The sequence below is a fragment of the Camelus dromedarius genome, chromosome 9 (assembly GCF_036321535.1).
Source record: "Camelus dromedarius isolate mCamDro1 chromosome 9, mCamDro1.pat, whole genome shotgun sequence".
Taxonomy (NCBI): Eukaryota; Metazoa; Chordata; class Mammalia; order Artiodactyla; family Camelidae; genus Camelus; species Camelus dromedarius.
Genome location: NC_087444.1, coordinates 17,771,661 through 17,793,091, shown reverse-complemented (window position 1 = coordinate 17,793,091; position 21,431 = coordinate 17,771,661). Strand labels below are relative to the sequence as shown.

The window sequence follows — 21,431 nt, the reverse complement described above, 5'->3', positions numbered from 1 at the left end:
TAAATACTTTAAAAATAACTAGAAATAATTTTAAAATCTGGAAATTATTAGTAATTAAAATAATATTTTTAGGGACTATAATTATAAAAGCAAGATCTAGAATCAATTTTCATATATTCTGAAAGATATCCTTCTTTAACCATTCTAGTTAGCAAACAGTTAATTTCTCTTCAAGGATAGTATGTTTAATTTCTTGTAATGTGGGTTGGATTTGCCCTGAATAAGGGAGATACAAACAGCTGGAAGTTTACAGAACCAGGTTTACATTTTGTTAGGTTCTTTTTATGCCATTTGATCAAAAGTATGCATTTCATAACTGCTGAGTGTTTGGCTAGCCAGTTACAGTAGTTATATTTCTCCTTTTACTAGTGCCTTCTACTTGTTTATGGTCTTTTTAAAAAATTGTCAGGTTTTTGTTTGTTTTCTTAATTTAACTATTCAATTTCAAATGGAAAAGAAGGCAAAAGGTGACGCTTCCTAGACCTTGAATGTTGAAATTTACCTTGGGGCGAGTGGTTCTTAAAGCCATGAAGCTGGACTGAGGCCAGTTATAAAGAGCAGTGGATTAGCTACTTTAGCAGCAACAGCTTCAGTAAATCAGCCTTTCTGGATTTGAATGTTTCCATGTGAATGTGAAACCTAAAACTGGTCTACATTTAGTAACAAATTCTTTTTAAGATAATTGATTTAATATACTTTCTGCCTCTTTTAAGTTCACAAACTGGCCATTGTCATTTTAGCAAATGACAGTGGCTTTGTTTTAAATGTTAATGGAGAAAATGTAGAGAACATAATGAATACTGTTTCCAAGGGCTTTTGTAACTCTTCTGGAGTTGGGGCATTGCATGGTGGGTAGGGAGATCAGCTCCTCCATATGTTTACCTGCACAATTCCTGGGAGTTATGAGAAAAGGAGAGAAATAAGAAAATCTAGAAGGTGGTGCTTGTCACCACTGAGAAAAATAAGGGTTATTGTTTCCCATCGTTCTTTACAAATTGAGTTGATGAAGAACTTCCTCACTACCCTATCACTTTTTTTTTTAATCTTTCTGTCACTTTCAGGCAACTACTAGTGAGTCAAAAAATAATAGCTAAGCTAATAGGAAGGTTACTGTGCACATTGTAAGGATTAAAGTATTAGACTTTAATCTCTTTTAGCCTCTGGACTTGAGTACTCTCTCTTCTCAGTGGGGCTCTGAATACTGTGCAAGGGGGCCTGCTCACATAAATTTACCTTTTGAATGAACCCTTTTCTTTATAGTTGAGATTTGGTCAGGTTAAAAGAAAACAGTATGTTTAGATAATAATATTACACACTTTTTTCTATTATGTACCACCAGAATTTTAAGTCAGGATAGCCATTTGTCAGACGGTGGCAGAACTGTGTTGAATTCATGTCTTGTTTTTGAAGTGTTCTTTTTTTCAAAATTTGGATACTCATTTCTTTTATTTCTTATTTCCTTTGAATCTTCTTAATGCTTCTTGAAGTTTTAAATCTTCATTTTTACATTATGGAATAAGGTATTATTAACTTGACGAGGCAAGTCTTAGTGACTAAAAATTGTAACTGCTATAAGTAACTGGGACAAATCATAGCTGACAGCTAAGCTCTAAGTTTAATCACGTCCAGCACGTATTAGCTGTTGTATTAGCTGTTCGAGTCAGAGCTTGATATGTTAAATAGCTCTACCGCCTTTGTGTGGGTGTCTGTGTGTGTGTACGCGTAAACATTCTGAGGCACATTTAATCTTTTTAGTGGTTCCTTGATTGAAAAATTTCAAGTGCTTTTTCTCTTTTTCATACTTAAATGAAGGAAAAACATAAAATTAATGCCTGGAGCGGTTCTGTTTAACAAAATTTTAGAATCCAGACTGTTTCCTTTAGCAGAACTGAGCTGTTAAATAGCTTTTATTTAAATGCATTCCAGTAGAAATTTAAGGAAGCTTCAAGATGTAAATATTTTTATCCTTCCTGCATAGGTAAGTGAAATGCCCTAGACAAAGACTTTAATCTTTAAACTTGGTTATGTTTTTAATGGAATTATTCTCCAGATTCTCAGCTTCAGATACCCTTAACTAAAAATGATCTCTTCTGAGGTCTTCTGTTTCGCCTTTTCTAATGCGCTTTATCCAAAAGCCTTCACCCCCACTACAAAAGAAAAGTATATCTCTCGTTTATCCCAATTCTAAATGTGGTTCACTGCCCCGGGCTCTAAAAATCTCTGCAGCGCCTAAATAAGGGAACATTCCAGAATACATAGTCCCAGAGAGGGAGAGAGTTTCATGACAGAAATCCAAAGAGGGGTTAGGTAGAAATAATGGAGGAGGCAGGACCTTATCCCATCTGGACAGTCCACATCTAATTGAAGTCTCAGAGGAGTGGAAAGGGGGAATGATAAAATGAGAGTTTTTCAAAGTTGATGGAAATTCTATTTGTTGGTATGATTATCTGTTAAATTGTATAATCTCTATTTTCTCAATAGTTTTTGTTTTGTTTTGTTTTTTAAAGATTTTTCTTTTTGGCTTGTTGGGTTTCCTTAAACTGTAGCTTCATATTCATCAAATCTGGAATATCCTTAGCCATTAACCCTTGAAAACTGTCTCTTCCCTACTCTCTCTGTTCTCTTCTTCCAAAGTCCCATTAGATGTTTGCCAAGATGCTCCCATTCTGAACTCCATGTTTCTAAACTTTTCTCTCATAAATTCAGAATAAAGCTCTCCCCTGAATTTTATTTTCCTCTAACTCATCCTCCAGTTCAACACTCTTTCTCTTTCCAGCCATGCTGCTGGTTAACCTATTATTAATTTTGTTGAATATACTTCTCTAGTTCTGTTTCAAATTATCTAGTCTTTTTATAGGATTTTGTGGGGTTTTTTTTTAAGTGCTTTTAATGCCTTAATCAGTTTAAATATCCATATCCAGTGTCTACAGTTCTTGGATTGGCTTTAACTTCACTTGTGGTTAATTGATTCTTGGTATATTTTGAAATTTTAGATTGTCTGCTTATATTTGGCAGGGCTTTGTGGAAAATCTTTGCTAGCAAAATCAAACATAATATATTTCTGGGAGAACAATGGCGGTTTCCCACAGATGCCAAGCATAAGCTCACACAGTCCTCTAGTTGTGAATTCTCAGGAGAGAGTCTTCTCTCCATTTCTTTGTCCTCTTCCTTTTCCTATTCTTTCTTTTAACAATCCACGTAGCCAAGACAAAGGAATTTGCCTGCCATCTCCTTTTGCTTCCGTATTGTCTCCCTGTGCCCACTGAACAGATTTTATCCTCCTTGTCACTGTTTTTTGAACTATTTTTTGTTTTGACCAGCTGTACTGAGGTATGATTCACATACTATAAAATGTGCCAATTTAGGATATATAATTTGTAGTTTTCAGTGTACGCATCTTGTATATAGTTTATCAGATTTATCCCTATTTAGTTTTTTGATGCTGCTGTGAATGGTATATATTTTTTAAAATTTCAAATTCTGATTGTTCATTGCTGGTTTATAGAAAGACAGTTGATTTCTGTTTACTGGTCTTGTATCCTGAGACCTAGTTAGGTTCCTTTTTAGTTCTAATACGTTTTTTTGTATATTCTTTAGCATTACTTACATCGATAATTATGTCATCTGTGACTAAAGACAACTTCTTCCTTTCTAGTCTATGCCTTTTATTTCTTCTTGCCTGTACACATTGGCTAGAAACTTTAATACAATGTTAAGTAGAAACAATGAAACCTATCCTTGCTTTTAGGGAAACTTCCTACCCCTACAGTGTCTATTGTCCTAAATCATTTTTGAAGTATTCGGGTGGTGGGAAGGAACAGTATTTAGGAGTTGACTACTACACTACTACACTATGAAGCTTGAATCTGTATTTTAGACTATAGAATGCTGTAGCCAAGAGTGAGCCTGTCATGGGGGTTGCCTGTATTTACTGCAGTAATATAGTCTGAGTGGAGATCATTTGAAATGGACATGCTGACATACTGATGTAGGATGAGTTATAATATAGGGTAGAAGTTGGCTTTAAATAAATTAAAGGAGACCTTCATGAGAAAACAGGTAAGCCTACTATCAAACACTCCCATCTTTTCCTTAACAGGAAGTTTGACTTTGTAACCACGTTATTCATTAGTACTAGGTGGCTTCAAGAAAAAAGGATAATCTTTGGTTTGAAACTACTGTCTTCTGATATTATAGTTCAGCTTATGAGTTTAACTGAATTGATTAGTTGTTTAGGAGTTTTTCTTGTCATATAATAAGAAAAAAAATTCTTGAATCAAAGCAATTAGATAGGTAAAAGGAAACTTTTCTGAGATTATTTTCCAGCCCATTAAATGAAATTCTTATATGTTCAGAGTGATCTTTTATTTTGCAAATTGCTACGTATCTAGTGAGTCAGGTACCCACTTTCTATTACTTCTAAGTCAGCATATAAATAAGAGAAAGTAAAAAGAAAGTAAGTATTGAAGAATATATGGGAAAGGTGAAAAACTTATAAAGCCTATATTAAACCTGAAACTTTTATAGGGTTTATGTTATGTGAATTTTGCAAGCAGATAAGTCAAACTAGAAGATAATGTCTGTTTGACAAGTAACGTTGAAAAACAGTTCAGTTACTTGAGAGCTAGGAGTAAAGGGTGGAAGTGCCCTGTTGCTAGGAGTGCTAGGTGGAAGTGCTTTATTGCTGACACGTTATTTAAATTTTATATCCTTCAGATATTTGGATTTGAACTGCGTTTTGGAATTTATCTACATTTACAATGCCCCCGGCAGTTGGAGGTCCAGTTGGATACACCCCCCCAGATGGAGGCTGGGGGTGGGCAGTAGTAGTTGGAGCTTTCATTTCCATTGGCTTCTCTTATGCATTTCCCAAATCTATTACTGTGTTCTTCAAAGAAATTGAAGGTATATTCAATGCCACCACCAGTGAAGTGTCATGGATATCTTCCATCATGTTAGCTGTCATGTATGGTGGAGGTAAGTACCCACTAAGGCCTGCTGTTTTAATTTTCAGTAAGCAGCCAGAGGCTCTATTTTAGGTAACTTTTTTTAAAAAAAGTATTATTCAGTGTAGTGCTTTGAAATCTTATTTCTTGAAGCTTTATGTTTAGTTACATTTTTATTCTTGTTAACAATAACAACACTTTGTTTCTTCCACTGTAGTATTCTAAAACAGAAATAAGAAATTGTTAGGTGCCCTGATTTGTTCCAACTCAGTTTCATTGAACTTAAAGCTCTCAGAAAAATGACATGTGCACAATAGATTTTTCTTATTGCTCTCCACTAGAGTCTTGAGGTCTAACTGTAAATAAAGATCTTTTTAATATTGATGTGGGGAGAATTAAAGTAAATCAGGCTAACCTGAGTACCACAGTTCAAAGTCTCAGGTTAAATCTTTTTATGGTGTTAGACTTAAAGAACTCGATAAAAATCCCCCCTATTCCTTGTGACGTTATTAGTCCTGAAGCATTTCAGCTGCATCTTAAGTTTAAGTTTTATTTTTCTCCTCTTCTGTTTTCTTTGACATGTTGTGAAGGAAATGTGTAGAGTAAGTTGCTTACTTAAAACATCATTTAAAATACTGTTTGTTTCACCTTGGAACATCAAATCACAATTTTACATATAGAAATAAAAACCTCCCATAATACTTAAAATATGTAGTTGCTTGTTTTTAGCAGAGATTCTAAAGTCAAGTGTATTTATTTATTGGGATTGACAGGGTCTCATGTTGCTTATTTAGCCAAGTTTTCACTTCTGTTAATCTTATTTTTTAGTGATAATTTAGTACCTCATTATTTTCACACGAGCTCTTTAATGGCCAATATAAAGATTCTGTATTTCAATTGTAAACCTTACTTAGCCTTAGGCTTCTAATCTAGTGGCAGATTCAGCCAATATTTATTAAGTCCTATGCACCTATTCCTTACTAGGCTAGTGTGAATGATAAAGAACATTGATCGTGATCCCTGCCTTTAGGAAATTTGTAATCCTGTTGAGACAATAACATAAACTCATGAAATAGGAATAAGTATTTGAAGTCGTAATTTAGTGCAGTACTTATTTGCACAGAAAAATAGGTAAGCTGGTTGCCATAGAAGGAGATAAATTAGGTGGCTGGGAATAGGAAGACTTTCTGCTGTGTATCTTTTTTTTTTTTTTTTTTTTGTAGGGGCAGGTAATTAGATTTTTTTTTTCTTTAATTTTTTTATGGAAGTACTGGGGATTGAACCCAGGACCTTGTGCATGCTAAGCAAGCGCTCTACCACTAAGCTGTACCCTCCACCCTGTATATCTTTTTGTGCCTTTTAAATTTTGAACATGTGCCTGTTCTGTCTATCAAATTAAGTACTTTTTAAAAGAACAGAAGTGCTAAATTGTAGTACTTTTTTCATGAGCTCAGAGAAATCAGAGGGACTTCGGACATTTTCTAGCTTCCAAGAGCCAATAACTGTGGAGGCTTCTGTACTCCATTGGCCAGGATTTCTAATCAGGTTTTGACTGTAATGGCTTGAAGAAAACGGTATAAATATTATCCAGAGGTGCTCTAAGTGCTCAGTGTGTCTGAAGCTGACTACAAGCCAGAGGTTCACATGTTGCAATTCTGACATACCAAAGGGTTTGAGAGCTACATGCATTTTGCATCAAAAGTAAGTGATGTCAGTAGTGCTAATTGCACATGACTCTTTTGAGAAAACAGTTCCTTCTTTGTCCACACCCAGAGATAACTAGCACATTTCTCTGAATATGTGACATAATAGACCTATAAACTGTATCCCTCTCTATTTTTAATGATAGCTAATTGAGGCCATCTTTCCTGAAATAACTCTGAAAGACAAATTGCATATCATAAGCCTTGTGGCAGCATTTTTCCTAAGTGGGTTATATTTATTGATTGGACTTAGGTGGTATGCCCCCTTAAGGATTATCATTACTTTTACAACTGCCTTAATTTAACTTGTGCTTTTGGGCCACACCCTCAACACTATGTTTTGAGTTGTAAGTGGCTTAGTTTTCTTCCTCCCTCCCTCTCTCCTTTATTCCTTCCTTCTTCTCGTCCTCTCTTCCTTCCTCTCTCTTCTCTCATTCTCTCTCCTTTCCTCTCCCTCTCTGCTTTATCTTCCTCTCCCTCCCTGCTTTCTCTTCCTCTCCCTCCCTCTTCCACCTCTTTTGCTTTCTCCCTTCCTTCTTTCCTTACTTTCTCTTTTCTCTTTCTCCTTCCCTCTCCCTCCATCTCTCTCTGTCTCTCTTTCTTTCTTTCTGTGCTTTGGTTCAGAGATACATACTGATGTTAATTAGATTATAAGTATACCTTTTAAAGGAGAAGATCTTATTTGCTTACTCTTGGATTATTTATTTGAGTTTTTCTTTTTTTTTTTTAACATGAAAATATAAATTTACATTTTTTTCAGTTCCAGTGGAGAGAGGGGGTATGGCTCAGAGGTAGAGCATCTGCTTAGGATGCAAGAGGCCCTGGGTCCCCTCTATTTAAAAAAAACAAAACAAACCTGTTTCAGTTCCACAGTAATGTCATCTTAACATTGCCAGTTTAGAGTTTAAAATACTACAAACTTTACAGTATTAACTTCTACTTCACAGAGTCAATAGTGTGGCAGTATTTTTTGATCTTTGTAATTCTGACTACAAAAACTGTTTAATGACTAATTTATATGAAAATATTTAATGAATATTCTTTTAGTATTTAATTCTTTCATCTTCTACAAGCTATAAGTTCAAATTATTTCCAAACCAGCTGTGGCCTAATATCTTCATAAAGAGATTTAGAAGATCAATGAAAACTTCTTTATACATATCCTTGGATGACCTGAAGTGTCTCCTGCAGCCAGTTCTTGACCCAGCCCCTTAGAATCAGTCCTCTGCAACACTAGGATTTTCAAGAGCTTTAATTCCTTCTTGCATTTTAATATATATACACATATGTATATACATACCGTGTTTTGATTATACGTACCATAATTTGAAATTGGGTTCCCTGGGGCCAGAACCTGCCTTTTTTTTTAATGGAGGTTTTTTTTCTTTTTTTTAATGGATTGAACCCAGGACCTCGTGCATACCAAGCACATGCTCTACCACTGAGCTATTACCCACCCCCCTACCCCCAATAGCCTGTCCTTTTCATCTGAGTATACCATACTGCAACTCTGAACAGTAGCACTACAGTATGAATAATGCAGAATTTTTCATAGTGTTTATGGAGATAGAATCTGTCAACATGATCAACAGTATATTCTGAATATGCACATTCTATGTCTGTTTTTAAAAAAGGACTTACTATCTTCTAGGGAGCTAAGTATAGAATAATAGAATAAGGTCAGAATTTACTGTGCTAATAGAAGAAAAATATGATTTGTATGTCTTCTTAATAATTTAGTTCCAAAAATAGAGTACATGTAATGGGAAGAAAATGGGCTAGATTTGAAACTCAGTTCTCATTAGCTTTGTGACTTTGTAAATTCAAACATCAGTTCTTTCCCTTGTGTCCCCTTCCCACGGATGCACTGCAGTGACTTTTTGTTTGCAGTCATCTGACTTAATCTTCTACAGTTTTTCATAGTGTTGCTACCACAAAACAGGCATGGAACCTATTAACCCTAAAAGATATTCCATTCATTTCAATACCTGAGATATCTCCATGTAACTGGGAACAGGTATTTTGTTTTGTTTTGAATTTAGATGTCCTAATTGCAAAACTACTTAACGTGGAAAAAATAATTATGTATTTTAACCTTTGTTTTTTTAAAATATGACACAAGCCACATTTATAATAATGTGTGAAGAACACTCTAACATCATCTCATCATGTCATTGTGCCTGTCCAAAGTTAAAATAGAGCAGACTTGCTAAATATATAGTGATCATATCCTAGATACAGCGAGAAGCCTATGAATATGCATTACCAAGGTGTTTTCAGCCTGTTCTACCTTACAAGAGAAAGATTAAGTTCTTTTCAATATTTCAAGATAGAGAAGATACACAATTAATGATTTTTAGCGTCTGTACTTTCCAGCACACATACCTATGACTATGAAATAATTATAGATAGCAATATTCTTATCGTTGCCTTTTGCTGTATCTGCTAATTTTGGAGGACTTGTCATTCAGTGTTGTTAATGCCTTATGTACATGTGAGGGGGTGTGTTCCTTTCCTCTGTACTACTAAATTTTGGGTTCTCTCCTAGGTCCTATCAGCAGTATCCTGGTGAATAAATACGGCAGTCGTCCAATCATGATTATTGGCGGCTGCTTGTCAGGCTGTGGCTTGATTGCAGCTTCTTTCTGTAACACTGTGAAGGAACTTTACTTGTGTGTCGGAGTCATTGGAGGTGAGTTGATTCATTTTAAAATATTAATTCATTGCTGGCTATTTAGTATTCACCTGCATTGGTCCTTCAGATCTTCTGTGTGAAATTCCTTCCTTATAGAAATTACTTGATTATCATTTTGAATAGCTATAAATACATTAAGGGTACTAGAAAACCAAAATTTTAAAGAAATTGCTATCATACAGTTGGTGTTCATTGTAGAATAAATGAATGAATTGAAATAAATGATTGTATCCCTTGTCCTAAGAATAGTCAGTGGTTGTGGATAAAATATATCTGGTAGTTTGTTGCAAGGGTGGTCACTGGTTACTGCTCTCCCTCAGTACCTGTTCCTCTCACAGGGAATAGACTTCGATTGCAGCAAAACATGAAGCAGGAATTATCTGATAACAAAGTTCACATATATTTCCGAGGAATAGAGGATCCTCTATCCCTTGATAATTCCTTCCCCTTTGTTTTAATGGCCAAATTAAGATAATGAACTGCTGATGAGTATGATAAATAAATATTATTCATAATGTCACTAATAAATGACTATTGACATTTTAATGTATGTCCCTCCCAGCTTTTTTCTCATTATTGTATTATTTAATTATATCATTTTGGTGGTGGGGAGGTAATTAATTTATTTTATTTATTTTAGGTTTATTAATTTTTAGAGGAGGTACTGGGGATTGGACCCAGGACTTCGTGCATGCTAAGTGTGTGCTCTACCACTTGAGCTATACCCTCCCCACTCCCAGCTTTTTTCTATGTGCAAACATACAACTTTTTTCAGAACAAAAAATAATACGATTACATCAAATATTTTATAACCAGTTTTTTTGACTTAACAATAGATCATGAACAACAGTCATATACATGTATGTCGGGCACTGGCTCTGTGCTGTGGGCACAGGGCAACAAGTTGGGCAGAGTCATGCCCTTTCATGGGAGGAGTCAGACACAGCTACTTACAAATAGATAAATAAGAAAAATCAGGGAGCAGTAAATGCTGTACAAACCCTCAAAACGAAATGTTCTGACAGGGAAGGACTAGGTAGTCAGCAAAAGGAAGGAAGGGCTCACTGAAGAGATGACCTTAATAGAGATCTGAGTAACAGCGGGGAACAAGCTTTGTGAAAATCTAGGGGAACACAGGCCCTAAGTCAGCATGCTTATTAGCACAGGGAAGAATGGTCTGGTATGAGATCAGGGAGGGAGGTAAAGGCCAGGAGAAAGGTTATGCACAGGAAGCCATGAGCAGGTTTCAAATACAGGAGTGACCTACTCTGGTTAATTGTTTTAAGATTCTGTGAATAGCTTAGATATAAATAGTAGGGAGCAAGAGGGGGCCAGGGAGAGCACCAAAAGTTATTTGAATATTTACTGATACTAGCACCATTTATTAATTCTTTTTGTAGTAATTAAAAATGTCACTTTTACCTTCCCTTAAATGTTGATATATATTTCAGGTATGTTCCTGGACTTTCTGTCCTTTCTTTGATCAGTGTTTACCTATTACTGAGCCAGAGTCACACTGTTCTAATGATTGTAGCTTTTAAAAGTTCATTTTTATATCTAATATTAGTCCCATTCCTCCTGCTGCATCACCAGAAACTTCCTTGTTGACTCACATGTATTCTCTAATCATGTTTTAGAGTCATTTTACTTCATCTCCAGAGTGAAATGCACTGACATTTTCATTGGAATCACATTAGATTGGCACATTCATTTGGGGAGTACTGACATCTTGACAATGTTGTGTTTTATTACCCCAAAATTTTGTGTGTTGGTTTTAATTCTCTGGCCTTTCCAGAAAGTTATACAATTGTAGCCATTATAAATTGCACATTTTTTAGTTTTTGGTGCTGCTGTATGTAAAAGGAATAATTTTGTATTGCATTTTCTAATTTAAGACTGTTTTTAAAACTCTCTGTTTGATAACTGTCTACTTAATGATCTTCTGTGGTTACAGTTATCCCTCAGGTTATTTGCCAGATTTGACAAATAGCTAATCGCTTGCAAATAATATAAACAACAATTATAAAATAACTAACATATATCGATTACTAACCACGTGCCAGGCACTGTTATGAGTTATATGCCTCTTGTTTTATTCACAGCAGTTCTGTGTGCCTGTTTTACATGTGAGGAAAGAGTCATAGGAGGGTCAAGGGGTCTGACATCTGGTTTTATTTTTTATTTTATTTTTTCACCACCAAAAGTTTATTTCCCATCCATCACCACGCAGTTGATTGCCTTTACTCATTTCACCCTCCCCACAGCCCCTTCTTCTCTGGTAACCATTACTCTGTTCTCTATATCTACATATTTGTTTTTGTTTAGTTTGGTTTGTTAATTTATTTTGTTTTTGTTTAGTTTGGTTTGTTAATTTATTTTGTTTTTGTTTGTTTATTAGTTTTTTATATCCCACGTATGAGTGAAATCATGGTATTTGTCTTTCTCCTCTGACTTATTTCTCTTAGCATAATACCCTTAAGGTGCAGCCATGATGTTGGATATAGCAATATTTTATCTTTTCTGTTATGGCTGAGTAGTATTCCATTGCATATATATATATATATATATACATATATACATATATACACACACACCCCATCTTCTTTATCCATTCGTCTATTAACGGACACAGGTTGTTTCTATAACTTGGCAATTGTAAATAATGCTGCTATGAATATGAACATTGGATCTTTTATGATTCCACACATATTTTATAATTTTTTGTTCTATTTTTGTGAAAAATGTACTTTGGATTTTTATAGCCATTGCATTGAACCTGTAGACTGCTTTAGGTAATAAGGACATGTTGACAATGTTAATTCTTCCAACCCATGAGCATAGATTGTCTTCCTATTCATTTGTATCATTTTGAATTATATAGCTTTTGTTTTAATTTATTTGTCTGGTTAAGTAATTCTGAATATATTTCTGACATTTTATTGTAGTGTGTGATTCTTTTTTCCCCTCTCCCCAGGTCTTGGCCTTGCTTTCAACTTGAATCCAGCTCTGACCATGATTGGCAAATACTTCTACAAGAGGCGACCATTGGCAAATGGACTGGCCATGGCAGGCAGTCCTGTGTTCCTCTCTACCCTGGCCCCCCTGAACCAGGCTTTCTTTGGCATCTTTGGCTGGAGAGGAAGCTTCCTAATTCTTGGGGGCTTACTGTTAAACTGCTGTGTAGCAGGATCTCTGATGAGACCTATAGGGCCCAAGCCAAGCACTGCAGAGAAACATAGGTCTAAAGAATCCATTCAGGAAGCTGGAAAATCTGATGCAATAAAAGGAGCAAGTGATGCAAATACAGATCTTATTGGAGGAAACCCCAAAGAAGAGAAACGATCAGTCTTCCAGACACTTAATCAATTCCTGGACTTATCCCTGTTTGCACACAGAGGCTTTTTGCTCTACCTGTCTGGAAATGTGCTCATGTTTTTTGGACTATTTACACCTTTAGTCTTTCTTAGTAATTATGGCAAGAGTCAGCATTACTCTAGTGAGAAAGCTGCCTTCCTTCTTTCTATTCTGGCTTTTGTTGACATGGTAGCCAGGCCTTCTATGGGACTTGTAGCCAACACAAAGTGGATAAGACCTCGAGTCCAGTATTTTTTTGCTGCTTCCATTATTGCAAATGGAGTATGTCATCTGCTAGCACCTTTATCCTCCAGCTATATAGGGTTCTGTGTCTACGCGGGATTCTTTGGATTTGCATTTGGATGGCTCAGTTCAGTATTATTTGAAACACTGATGGACCTTGTTGGACCCCAGAGGTTCTCTAGTGCCGTGGGATTGGTGACCATTGTGGAATGCTGTCCTGTCCTCCTGGGGCCACCGCTTTTAGGTATAGTATGTCCCTATTTCTGTGGTTCTGTTAAAAAACAAGCATAGATAATTGGGAAGGTGAGAGAAAGCAGGAATCAGTGAGCTGCTTGATGGCAGAGGGCTAGTCTTTCTTATTTCTGTACCCTCTGTGCTGATACAATGCTTGGCACAGCATAATTGCTCAAATACTTACAGAACTGAATTAAAATGAATCATCAAGCTGAAAGGGGAGTTAAATAATTTTACAAATAGCATTGGTTTTAAAAAGTATTTCCTTTTCATAAAACTTACATGCTTACTGTAGAAAAACATGTAAAATACAACTCTACCTCTAAAGCACTGGTAGTGATTGCATTTTAATAATGAAGTTTATTTCAGTAGTAATAATTAAAATAATAAATTATAGCTACCATGAGTGTCCATGGTATACCAAGTACTGCCCTAACCATTTTCTGTATCCTCCTATATCTTACAAGTCTATGAGGTAGGACTGTTACAGTTCCTACTTCGTAAGTGAAGAAATAGTCTTCGAAAGGTGAAATAATGTGCCTTGCATCACAGAGCTAGTAAGTGAGTATATAATTGGGAACTGTTTCCTAAGGTTATTAAATACTTCATCTTTTAAATTAATAACTTAAAATATAACATATGGTGAAAAATAATTGGCTCTTCCGGTTGTGACCCAGGCTTGTATGAGTGTGATTTGGGGGGTGAGTGGTGATACATAAAAGAAAGACCTGCAGCTGTCTTTTGATATTGCGCTTTTCCTCCCCATACCCGACAGAGTTGCCACGTCTTGTCACTTTTCACTTGGTAAAGCTCTTTCTAATCTGCCCATTTTCTCCATGACAACATTACCCTTATCCATAGTTCCTGTCTTGTATCTGGGCTGCTCCAGTAGCCTCCTAACTGGTCTACCCATATCCACCTTAGCCAGCCCTCAATCCCCTTTCTTCTCTGCTGGCAAAATTATCTTTGCTAATGCAAACCTGATATTCCAGCTGATTAGAACACTCCAGTTGTTTCCCACATCTTAGGGTGAAGATCAGATTCCCTACCATGGCCCGCAAGGCTCTGTGTGGCCTTGCCCACCCACCTCTCCAGCCTCATTCCCACCACTCAGTTGCTCTCTCTGGTTCCCCTCTCACACCCTCTGCTTCCTCCTACCACCCGCCTCTGCACAAGCTCTTCTCTGCCTGGATACTTTTCCCATCTCCTTTCTCCCAGATAACTCCTATCCTCCTGTAAGTCTTGGTGAAGTTTATTTACACTTTAAGAAAAGCCCTCCTGACCCTACTTGCTGGCCTCAACCTCCTATTCTCTGCTCTCAGGCCCTCCCTGTAGCACTTGTCACAGTGTATGCACTTACTGGGTTAACATTTTTCCTCTCCACTGAACTGTATGGATGTTCCCTCTTTTGCTCACCCTTAACTCAGGGCCTAGTGGACCCAGTGCCTGGTGTGTGTATAGAGACCCAATAAGCATTGCTGAGTGAGTGATGCCCTGAGCTGGAAAACTGTATGGAGTCCTATTTGAACTGGTTATTATATTCTTTATGGGTGTAGAGTTTTCCATAGTTTATTCCTTGAAATACTAGTTTGTAGAGATGCTAATACATTTTACTATAACAAGGATTTCATGGCCAAAAAAGTTCAGAAACATCAAAGTAAATGAGTTTCTTTACTATCAGACCTCATAAAAGGCTTTAATAGAAAAGACTATGATATGTCATTTCCAAATTTGCTTGACTTTGGAAACATTAGGGAGGTGTCCTGTAGCATAGAGTTGTGGGTGGAGGCCTGAGTCAGACCTGGTGGGTTTCAAGCCAACCTATTTCACACACTAGGTCACTTTGTGACCTTGGACAAGTTACTTAAGGTTTCTGAACTTTGGTTTTTACGTTATACAACGGGAATGATGATAGAATCTTCCTGTAGTGAATATTAAGCACTTAGAATGGTGTAAAGGTATTGCTGTCAGTTAATATTTTAGCATAGTATGAGTGCTCACAGGATTGCTCTTTGGGAAACACTGATGTCAGAGAAAGAACATTGTCCTGAGAGAGTGGAAATCGCTCTGTGGCCTTGGGCAAGACTCCCAAACCTCTTTTGAGCAACAAATTTTTCTACTGTATATTGAAAGAATTAATCCTATGTGATCTCTAAGTCTTTCCCAGTTCAAATTTGCCGAGATTTAATTATTTTCAAGTTTCTAAAGAACAGAATATTCTAGGCCATCCAGAATCAGTGTGATGTCATAAACAAAAGATCAGACAATTTTCACCTGTTCCTTTTTATACTTAATTTTCATTCGTGGGCTTTGAGGATTGGGTGGACATTTTTCTAAGTGTATCCTTGAGCTTTATTTGGGAAAAGATATAATTGTTCTCCCACATAACGTTTTTTTTTTTTTTTTCGCCATCTTTAGGTAGTCTGAATGACATATATGGAGACTATAAATACACATACTGGGCATGTGGCGTAATCCTTATTGTCTCAGGCATCTATCTCTTCATTGGCATGGGCATCAATTATCGACTTCTGGCAAAAGAACAGAAAGCAGAGAAGCAGCAGAAAAAGGAAAGTAAAGAGGAAGAGACCAGTATTGATGTTGCTGAGAAGCCAAAAGAAGTCAGTGATGCAGCAGAATCTCCAGAGCAGAAAGGCATAGAAGGAGGCCCCAAAGAGGAGGAGAGTCCAGTTTGAACTTGCGGGGCTGAAGGGTAAATGGAGTAGCTCATGAAATATTCTATTGGCCTGTGATCTACCAGTGGTGCTCAATGCAAATACTGGACATTTGCGTGGGAATCATTTGCAGGGGTTCGTTGATGGAATTTTTGTTTCACTCCTTACCAGTAGTCTGAATTAAAAATACCATAGCCTTTGGGGAGGGAGTGGTTGAAAAAGAATGTGGGAAGGAAGTTGGGTTTTTGTTTGTTTATTTGTTTGTTTGTTTGTTTAAATCTTAGCTTTTAACAGTGTCATGAAGATTTTAATATGTGCCTTAAGTTTTATTCTTTAGAACTCTTTAGGGAGCCTTAACTTTTTAAACCATTCTGCTTAATTCACCCATTTGAAGCATTCCGTTACAAGGAAAAAATAACTAGTTTGAGGCAAATCTAAAATTTAAAATTAATCTTGCTTCATTGTTATTTATAATATATTGTCAGACATTGTCATTGGAAGATTTATGAACAGAAATGTTTGTTTAAAGTTGGGGGTTTTATAATATCCTGACTAAAATATTTTCCTAGCATCAATAGTTGCCTGGCATATATGCTTGCTAAATATGTATTTAGAAAATTTAAGGCATAAAACTTTGGAAACATCCTGGCTGTTCTAGATGCATTGTGCTCATCAACACCTCTCCAGTATCTTGAGTTGCTTATTAGAAGCCGAATGCTCGAGAGTTGACTTCCTTAAATTACTATTTTTGTTCCCCTGTCCAAAGACACATTTTGAGTGGTTATAGATCCTTGCCCCTTTTGAGATCACATGGTATTGGTTTTTTCACTGTAAAAGTTAGTATTAAAATATACAAAACAATATATTTGTGCCTCCTTAGTAAATTAAATGTAGACAGATATTTCAAACAGCAGCTGAATTCACCTTAGGTTTTTTTCAAAACCTCAGTTAAACTGTGAGACTTGCAATCTTTTTTTTCTGTTTTTCCTGGAATTCTTCCCCTTTGATTCATAGTGGTTCCATTTATATCTGCATCTACCTTAGCATTGTGTGAGAGATACTGTCTTTGTGTGTTCAGTTTTTTGTTTGTTTGTGTTTTCAATGTTCGTTAATTAAAGACAGCCAGAGAGATTTGGCCCAGGCAAACCAGTAAGGGTAAGACTGGGAGAGAAGTTGCTAAGTGGGCTTATCAATAAGTAACTCCTTTTCCTTTTTATGAGAAGGCCTTAAAGAAAATTATGTTTTGCTTAGAGTTACTGGACACATTTTCTTACTCTTTACACAGATCTAAAGGTTTTGTGACCCTTTTCACTTATCTGAAAGGTAGCAGAGAAATGGGTTTAGTATAAGGACAGGAAGGAGGATGGACCAGAATGAAAACTGTAAATATTTTTTTAACCTGATATGTTTTAAATTGAGGCAGGAAGATAATGATAGACATTCAGTGAATTATATTCAATGTATTTTAAAATATTGTAATTGACAGTATGGAAGTATAGATATGAAACCTTGTTTAAGAGGCTGGCTTTTTAAAATAAATTTTTTTTTAAGAAATGTTTCTTCCTCCAAATGTTTATTTTCTTGAGGAAAATATTGCATGTCTCCATTTTTATTATCAAGATTCAATTTGGCCCTTGCTGATATTAAATCATTCAGCTTAAGTGCTTGGGATTTGTGTACATGGTTTGTTTTGATTTTTCTCTTTACCTCTTTAAAGCAGGTAGGAGAGGAATTTTGAAACTACCTTTCTGAAAGCAATTTGAAACCAGAGTAGTTAACCTTAAGGATACAATGAAAACTCCCTTTCTGTGACCAAGTGTCATGGCAGATGGAGGAAGAATTTTAGAGGAGGAGCCTGCTGTGATGTTGGCAGGCTTGGCTCCAGTTTGGACTCTGCCATTTTCCATGAACCTAACCTCTGTTCCTCTTTCCCCTTCTATAAAAATGAGAATCTCTACTCTACTGTCAGTTGAGTAATACAAGTAAAAAAAAGTGGGGGGAAAAAGTAAACCAGTTGTATAGGATTGCTTTCCCCATCCCAGGTGTCAAGCTACACCTATAAGACCCTGCTTAGTCTTTTTTTCATTAGTTAATCTTGTTTTTGAAGTGGGAGTTTTTTGGTGCAGATTGACCACCACCTCTTAGAAGGAAGGGTTCTGAAGTTGCTGTATTCAGTAGCAAAGTTCAAAAACTGGTTCAAGGCTGGACTAAACCTTTTATCACCCTGTCCAACGCTGACTTTCTCCCACTGAAGATACCAGCTTAGGGGATTTATTCAAGATGAGTTTTGGTAACAGAGCCAACACTAAAACTCAGTAATAGGCCTAGTCTGCCATCTACTCCTTGTAGCTAATCCTCTCTGTGTTGCAGTGTTGTGTTCAACACTGGATGCATCTGGGCTTCCTGACTGGGCAGTCTGTTATCCCTTGCTCCACAGGAGGTCTGACTAGACTTAAGTTTTATTTCAGTGACACACTCTCAGTGACTGCTCTGAGAAAGTAGATGTATGCATAGAGTACCCACCTATCTTTGCTTTCCTCTGTCCCACACCCTCTGTCTCTGTAAGTCACAGAGAGAGCATACAGTTCTTTAAGTAGCTGTGCCCAAAAAGGCTTGGGACTCTTCAAGGGTACATTCTGAAACAGCCTCCTGATTCAAAACTGGACAATTATTTAAGAACCTGATAGGTTGGACAGTGTCTGGTGATCATGGTAAGATGACCATATTTACATATGTCAATATTAATCCTGTATTTTAAAAAGGAAAAAAGTTGTTAAAAGCCACTTAATATTTTTGTATGAGCCAGTGTTTTATTATATTGAATTTGAGATTGATTGGTTTATATGAAAAACCTGTGCCTGGGTTTTACTTTCCCTAGCAAATGGTTCACAGTATAATAAACTTAATTATTAAGATTTTCCCCCCACCCGCAAACTTTCAGTTGGAAAGATGGGAAAAGGTGAACGTTAACAGTGGATGTCCACCTTTGTAACATGCCTTGTTTTAATAATCAGGTCAGGCACTTGAAGAAAGACGTTAATAATAGACTTGTGCCATTATGAAAACCTGATAGGAAATGACAGCCAAGCTTGCCTGGCTTATCCAAATGTAAGCAATCACACCACACTGCTTCAGATTTTAGATGCACGCAAAGAGGTTTCAAGTACATCATTCCTGAAATGTGTTGTTCTAGCTTTAGGGTTTTAGATTCAGTCAGCCTTTCCTCCATTTAGTCTGGACCATAGTGACAAAATCATTCAAATGAGCGTGACTGGTAGAGTACTTTTCTCCTGCTGTGAACAGCATTGATTTACTTACTTTTTGCTGACTTTATCACCTTCACTTCCTAAAGCTAGCATAGGAATCATCACAGACTGCTGGTGCTTAACACAGTAGGTGGCCTGGATTCAGACAGAGGCTGTGTGACTTCACACCTAAGCATCAGGTGTTTTCTTCCGTAAGGTGTTAATAATGAGTACCAACCCCCTGAGGGTTGTCATGAAGGCTAGTTGGGACAGCTCCTGTTAAGCAAGGACTTAATAAGTGTAAGCATCTGACTATTGAAAAAAAAAAATCAAAGAAAAGTAATATTTGGGAAAAAATTGAGCTCTTCTGATTCCCAAGGTGGGTAGATCCTTACTTTCAGAGGATAGTGTGGGAGTGACATAGATAAGAATATTAATGAAATGAGCAAACTCTCCTTTTTGATCAGATCCTCCTTTTAGTCTTACAAATGGAATGGTCTGTCTTTGGTAATGAATGGATGAAACTAACAACTCATGAGGTTGGTGCATATATGTCCAGCTGTTTGATTAAAATGGATTTGAATCCCAAAACCCTTGCTCTTGGTACTCTTAACTGTTCACTGCCTCCACAGGGAAGAGACACCCCTCAATATTTGTGATGATTTTAAAAGAGAAGAAACATAACTGGTAACCAATCATGATTAAAGTTCTCTGTCCCTAGCAGTGTTCTTAAATGTAAACTGAAAGATGGATGAGGTTTCTATTTTTCCCTACATTGATAATTGATTAAAATTATCATCACTTGGTGACTGAATAAATTGTTACATGTTGCCATGTTGGCAAAGCAGTTTCGTAGTATGTGTCAGATACCATGAGTTTACATCTTTTCCCTAAGAATTCCAGATTTAGAATTTATATAAGAGAGTTAGGTGTCTGAAATTATCAATTTCTTTGAAAATTTCTAAAATGTATATCAATAACTATTTAAATGGATGACTATGAAGTCCTGATGATACACACATGGCACAATGTTAAATGACAAAGCAGAACGCAAACCACCATGGTGTGTGTGTATTCATAATACATACGTACACATGCACAGGGGATAAAGGATGTATGCAAATATACTAGGCATTTTGTAAGCATGGTAAAATTAGAGATAATTTTTCTATATTCCAAATGTTGTTGATGTGATTGTTACTTTTATACTAAAACAAAATAATGAAGCACATACTTCTGGTTCACAAAGAGGAAAAAACAGTACATTTGATCTAGAAGGGTTTTGGCAAGAGACACATGACTCCTAAGAGAATGAAGCTGATTATTACAAACAGGTTACTTTTTTTTTTTTTTTTTTGCTTCTACAAGAACTGCATCTGGTAAAGGGGGGGTGAATAAAATGGAAGTCAACAGCACAGTGGTCTCTAGGCATGATTTTGCTGGTGCTGGACAAAGCTGTGGAGTATAGAGTCCACGGCCGCCTGTGGCAACCACTAGTGACTCCTTCCTGACACAGTCAGTGCTCCTGGGGACAGCATTCCTGTGGTTCCTCTTTTGATCATTATTCAACTACAGGTAAATATTTAACTCAGGAAGCCAGAGCATTCTGCACTTAGCCACGTTAGTTACAGTTGTCAGAACGTTATCTTACTGAGATCAGCATCCAAAAAAAAAAAAAAAAAACTACGATGTCACAAAAAGAATTTGCTTGTTTGCACAGCTATCATTTGTTTATTTACTAACAGGTATTTATTGGACCCTTACAGTTCCCAAGCATTGTTCTGGGCTTTCAGAATCTAGCCATGAACAAAATAATATATCTTTCCATGGATCTTACTTTCCAGTAGGGAAAGGCAATGAACAGTAAGTTTTAAGGAAAATGGTAGTATTCAGAACAGAGCAATGGATTTAAGATCAACCTTCATTAATTGATTCATCTAACTAGTAAGTGCTGTGATGGTACAGCACGTACTAACCCAATCTAACCCAATCTCACGAGGGCCTTTGTCTGTTTTAGGACAAAAAGCATATCCTCTTGAGTAAGTTAATTTCTCTGAACCTCCTGGTAAATTAAATGTAATAAAATTATTGTGAGGATTGTGAATGTACACTGCATGCAGCTGAGTGCATTGTAGTATTGAACTCACGGTAGTTATAAAAATTAAATAGTGTCATTTAAGTCATCAGCCAGAACAATAAAGAACAGCTGGTAATTTCTGTATAGCTCATCAGGGTGTGCCAAGGCCTTTCAAGTATGTTCTATCTTCTGATTCATGCAAAATCCTGGGGACATGGGTATAAATGAAAAACAATGATCCTTTAGCTGGGACTTCATC

The 21,431-nt window shown here is 36.5% G+C and overlaps 1 protein-coding gene across 2 annotated transcripts in view; it reads left to right on the top strand.

Annotated features, from left to right (window-relative positions):
• SLC16A1 (solute carrier family 16 member 1) overlaps positions 1 to 19,686 on the top strand; it is a 31,902-nt gene extending 12,216 nt beyond the window's left edge. Inside the window, exons 2-5 of one of the 2 annotated variants that reach the window (XM_010976262.3) lie at positions 4,717 to 4,977; positions 9,198 to 9,341; positions 12,319 to 13,185; positions 15,594 to 19,686. In XM_010976262.3, the coding sequence (XP_010974564.1) occupies positions 4,761 to 4,977; positions 9,198 to 9,341; positions 12,319 to 13,185; positions 15,594 to 15,871 (1,506 nt within the window). In that variant the 5' untranslated portion in view covers positions 4,717 to 4,760 and the 3' untranslated portion in view covers positions 15,872 to 19,686. Of the gene's footprint in view, positions 1 to 4,441; positions 4,978 to 9,197; positions 9,342 to 12,318; positions 13,186 to 15,593 lie in introns of those variants that run through there. The other variant, XM_064488850.1, reaches the window with a different exon arrangement.
• Positions 19,687 to 21,431: the final 1,745 nt, after the last annotated feature.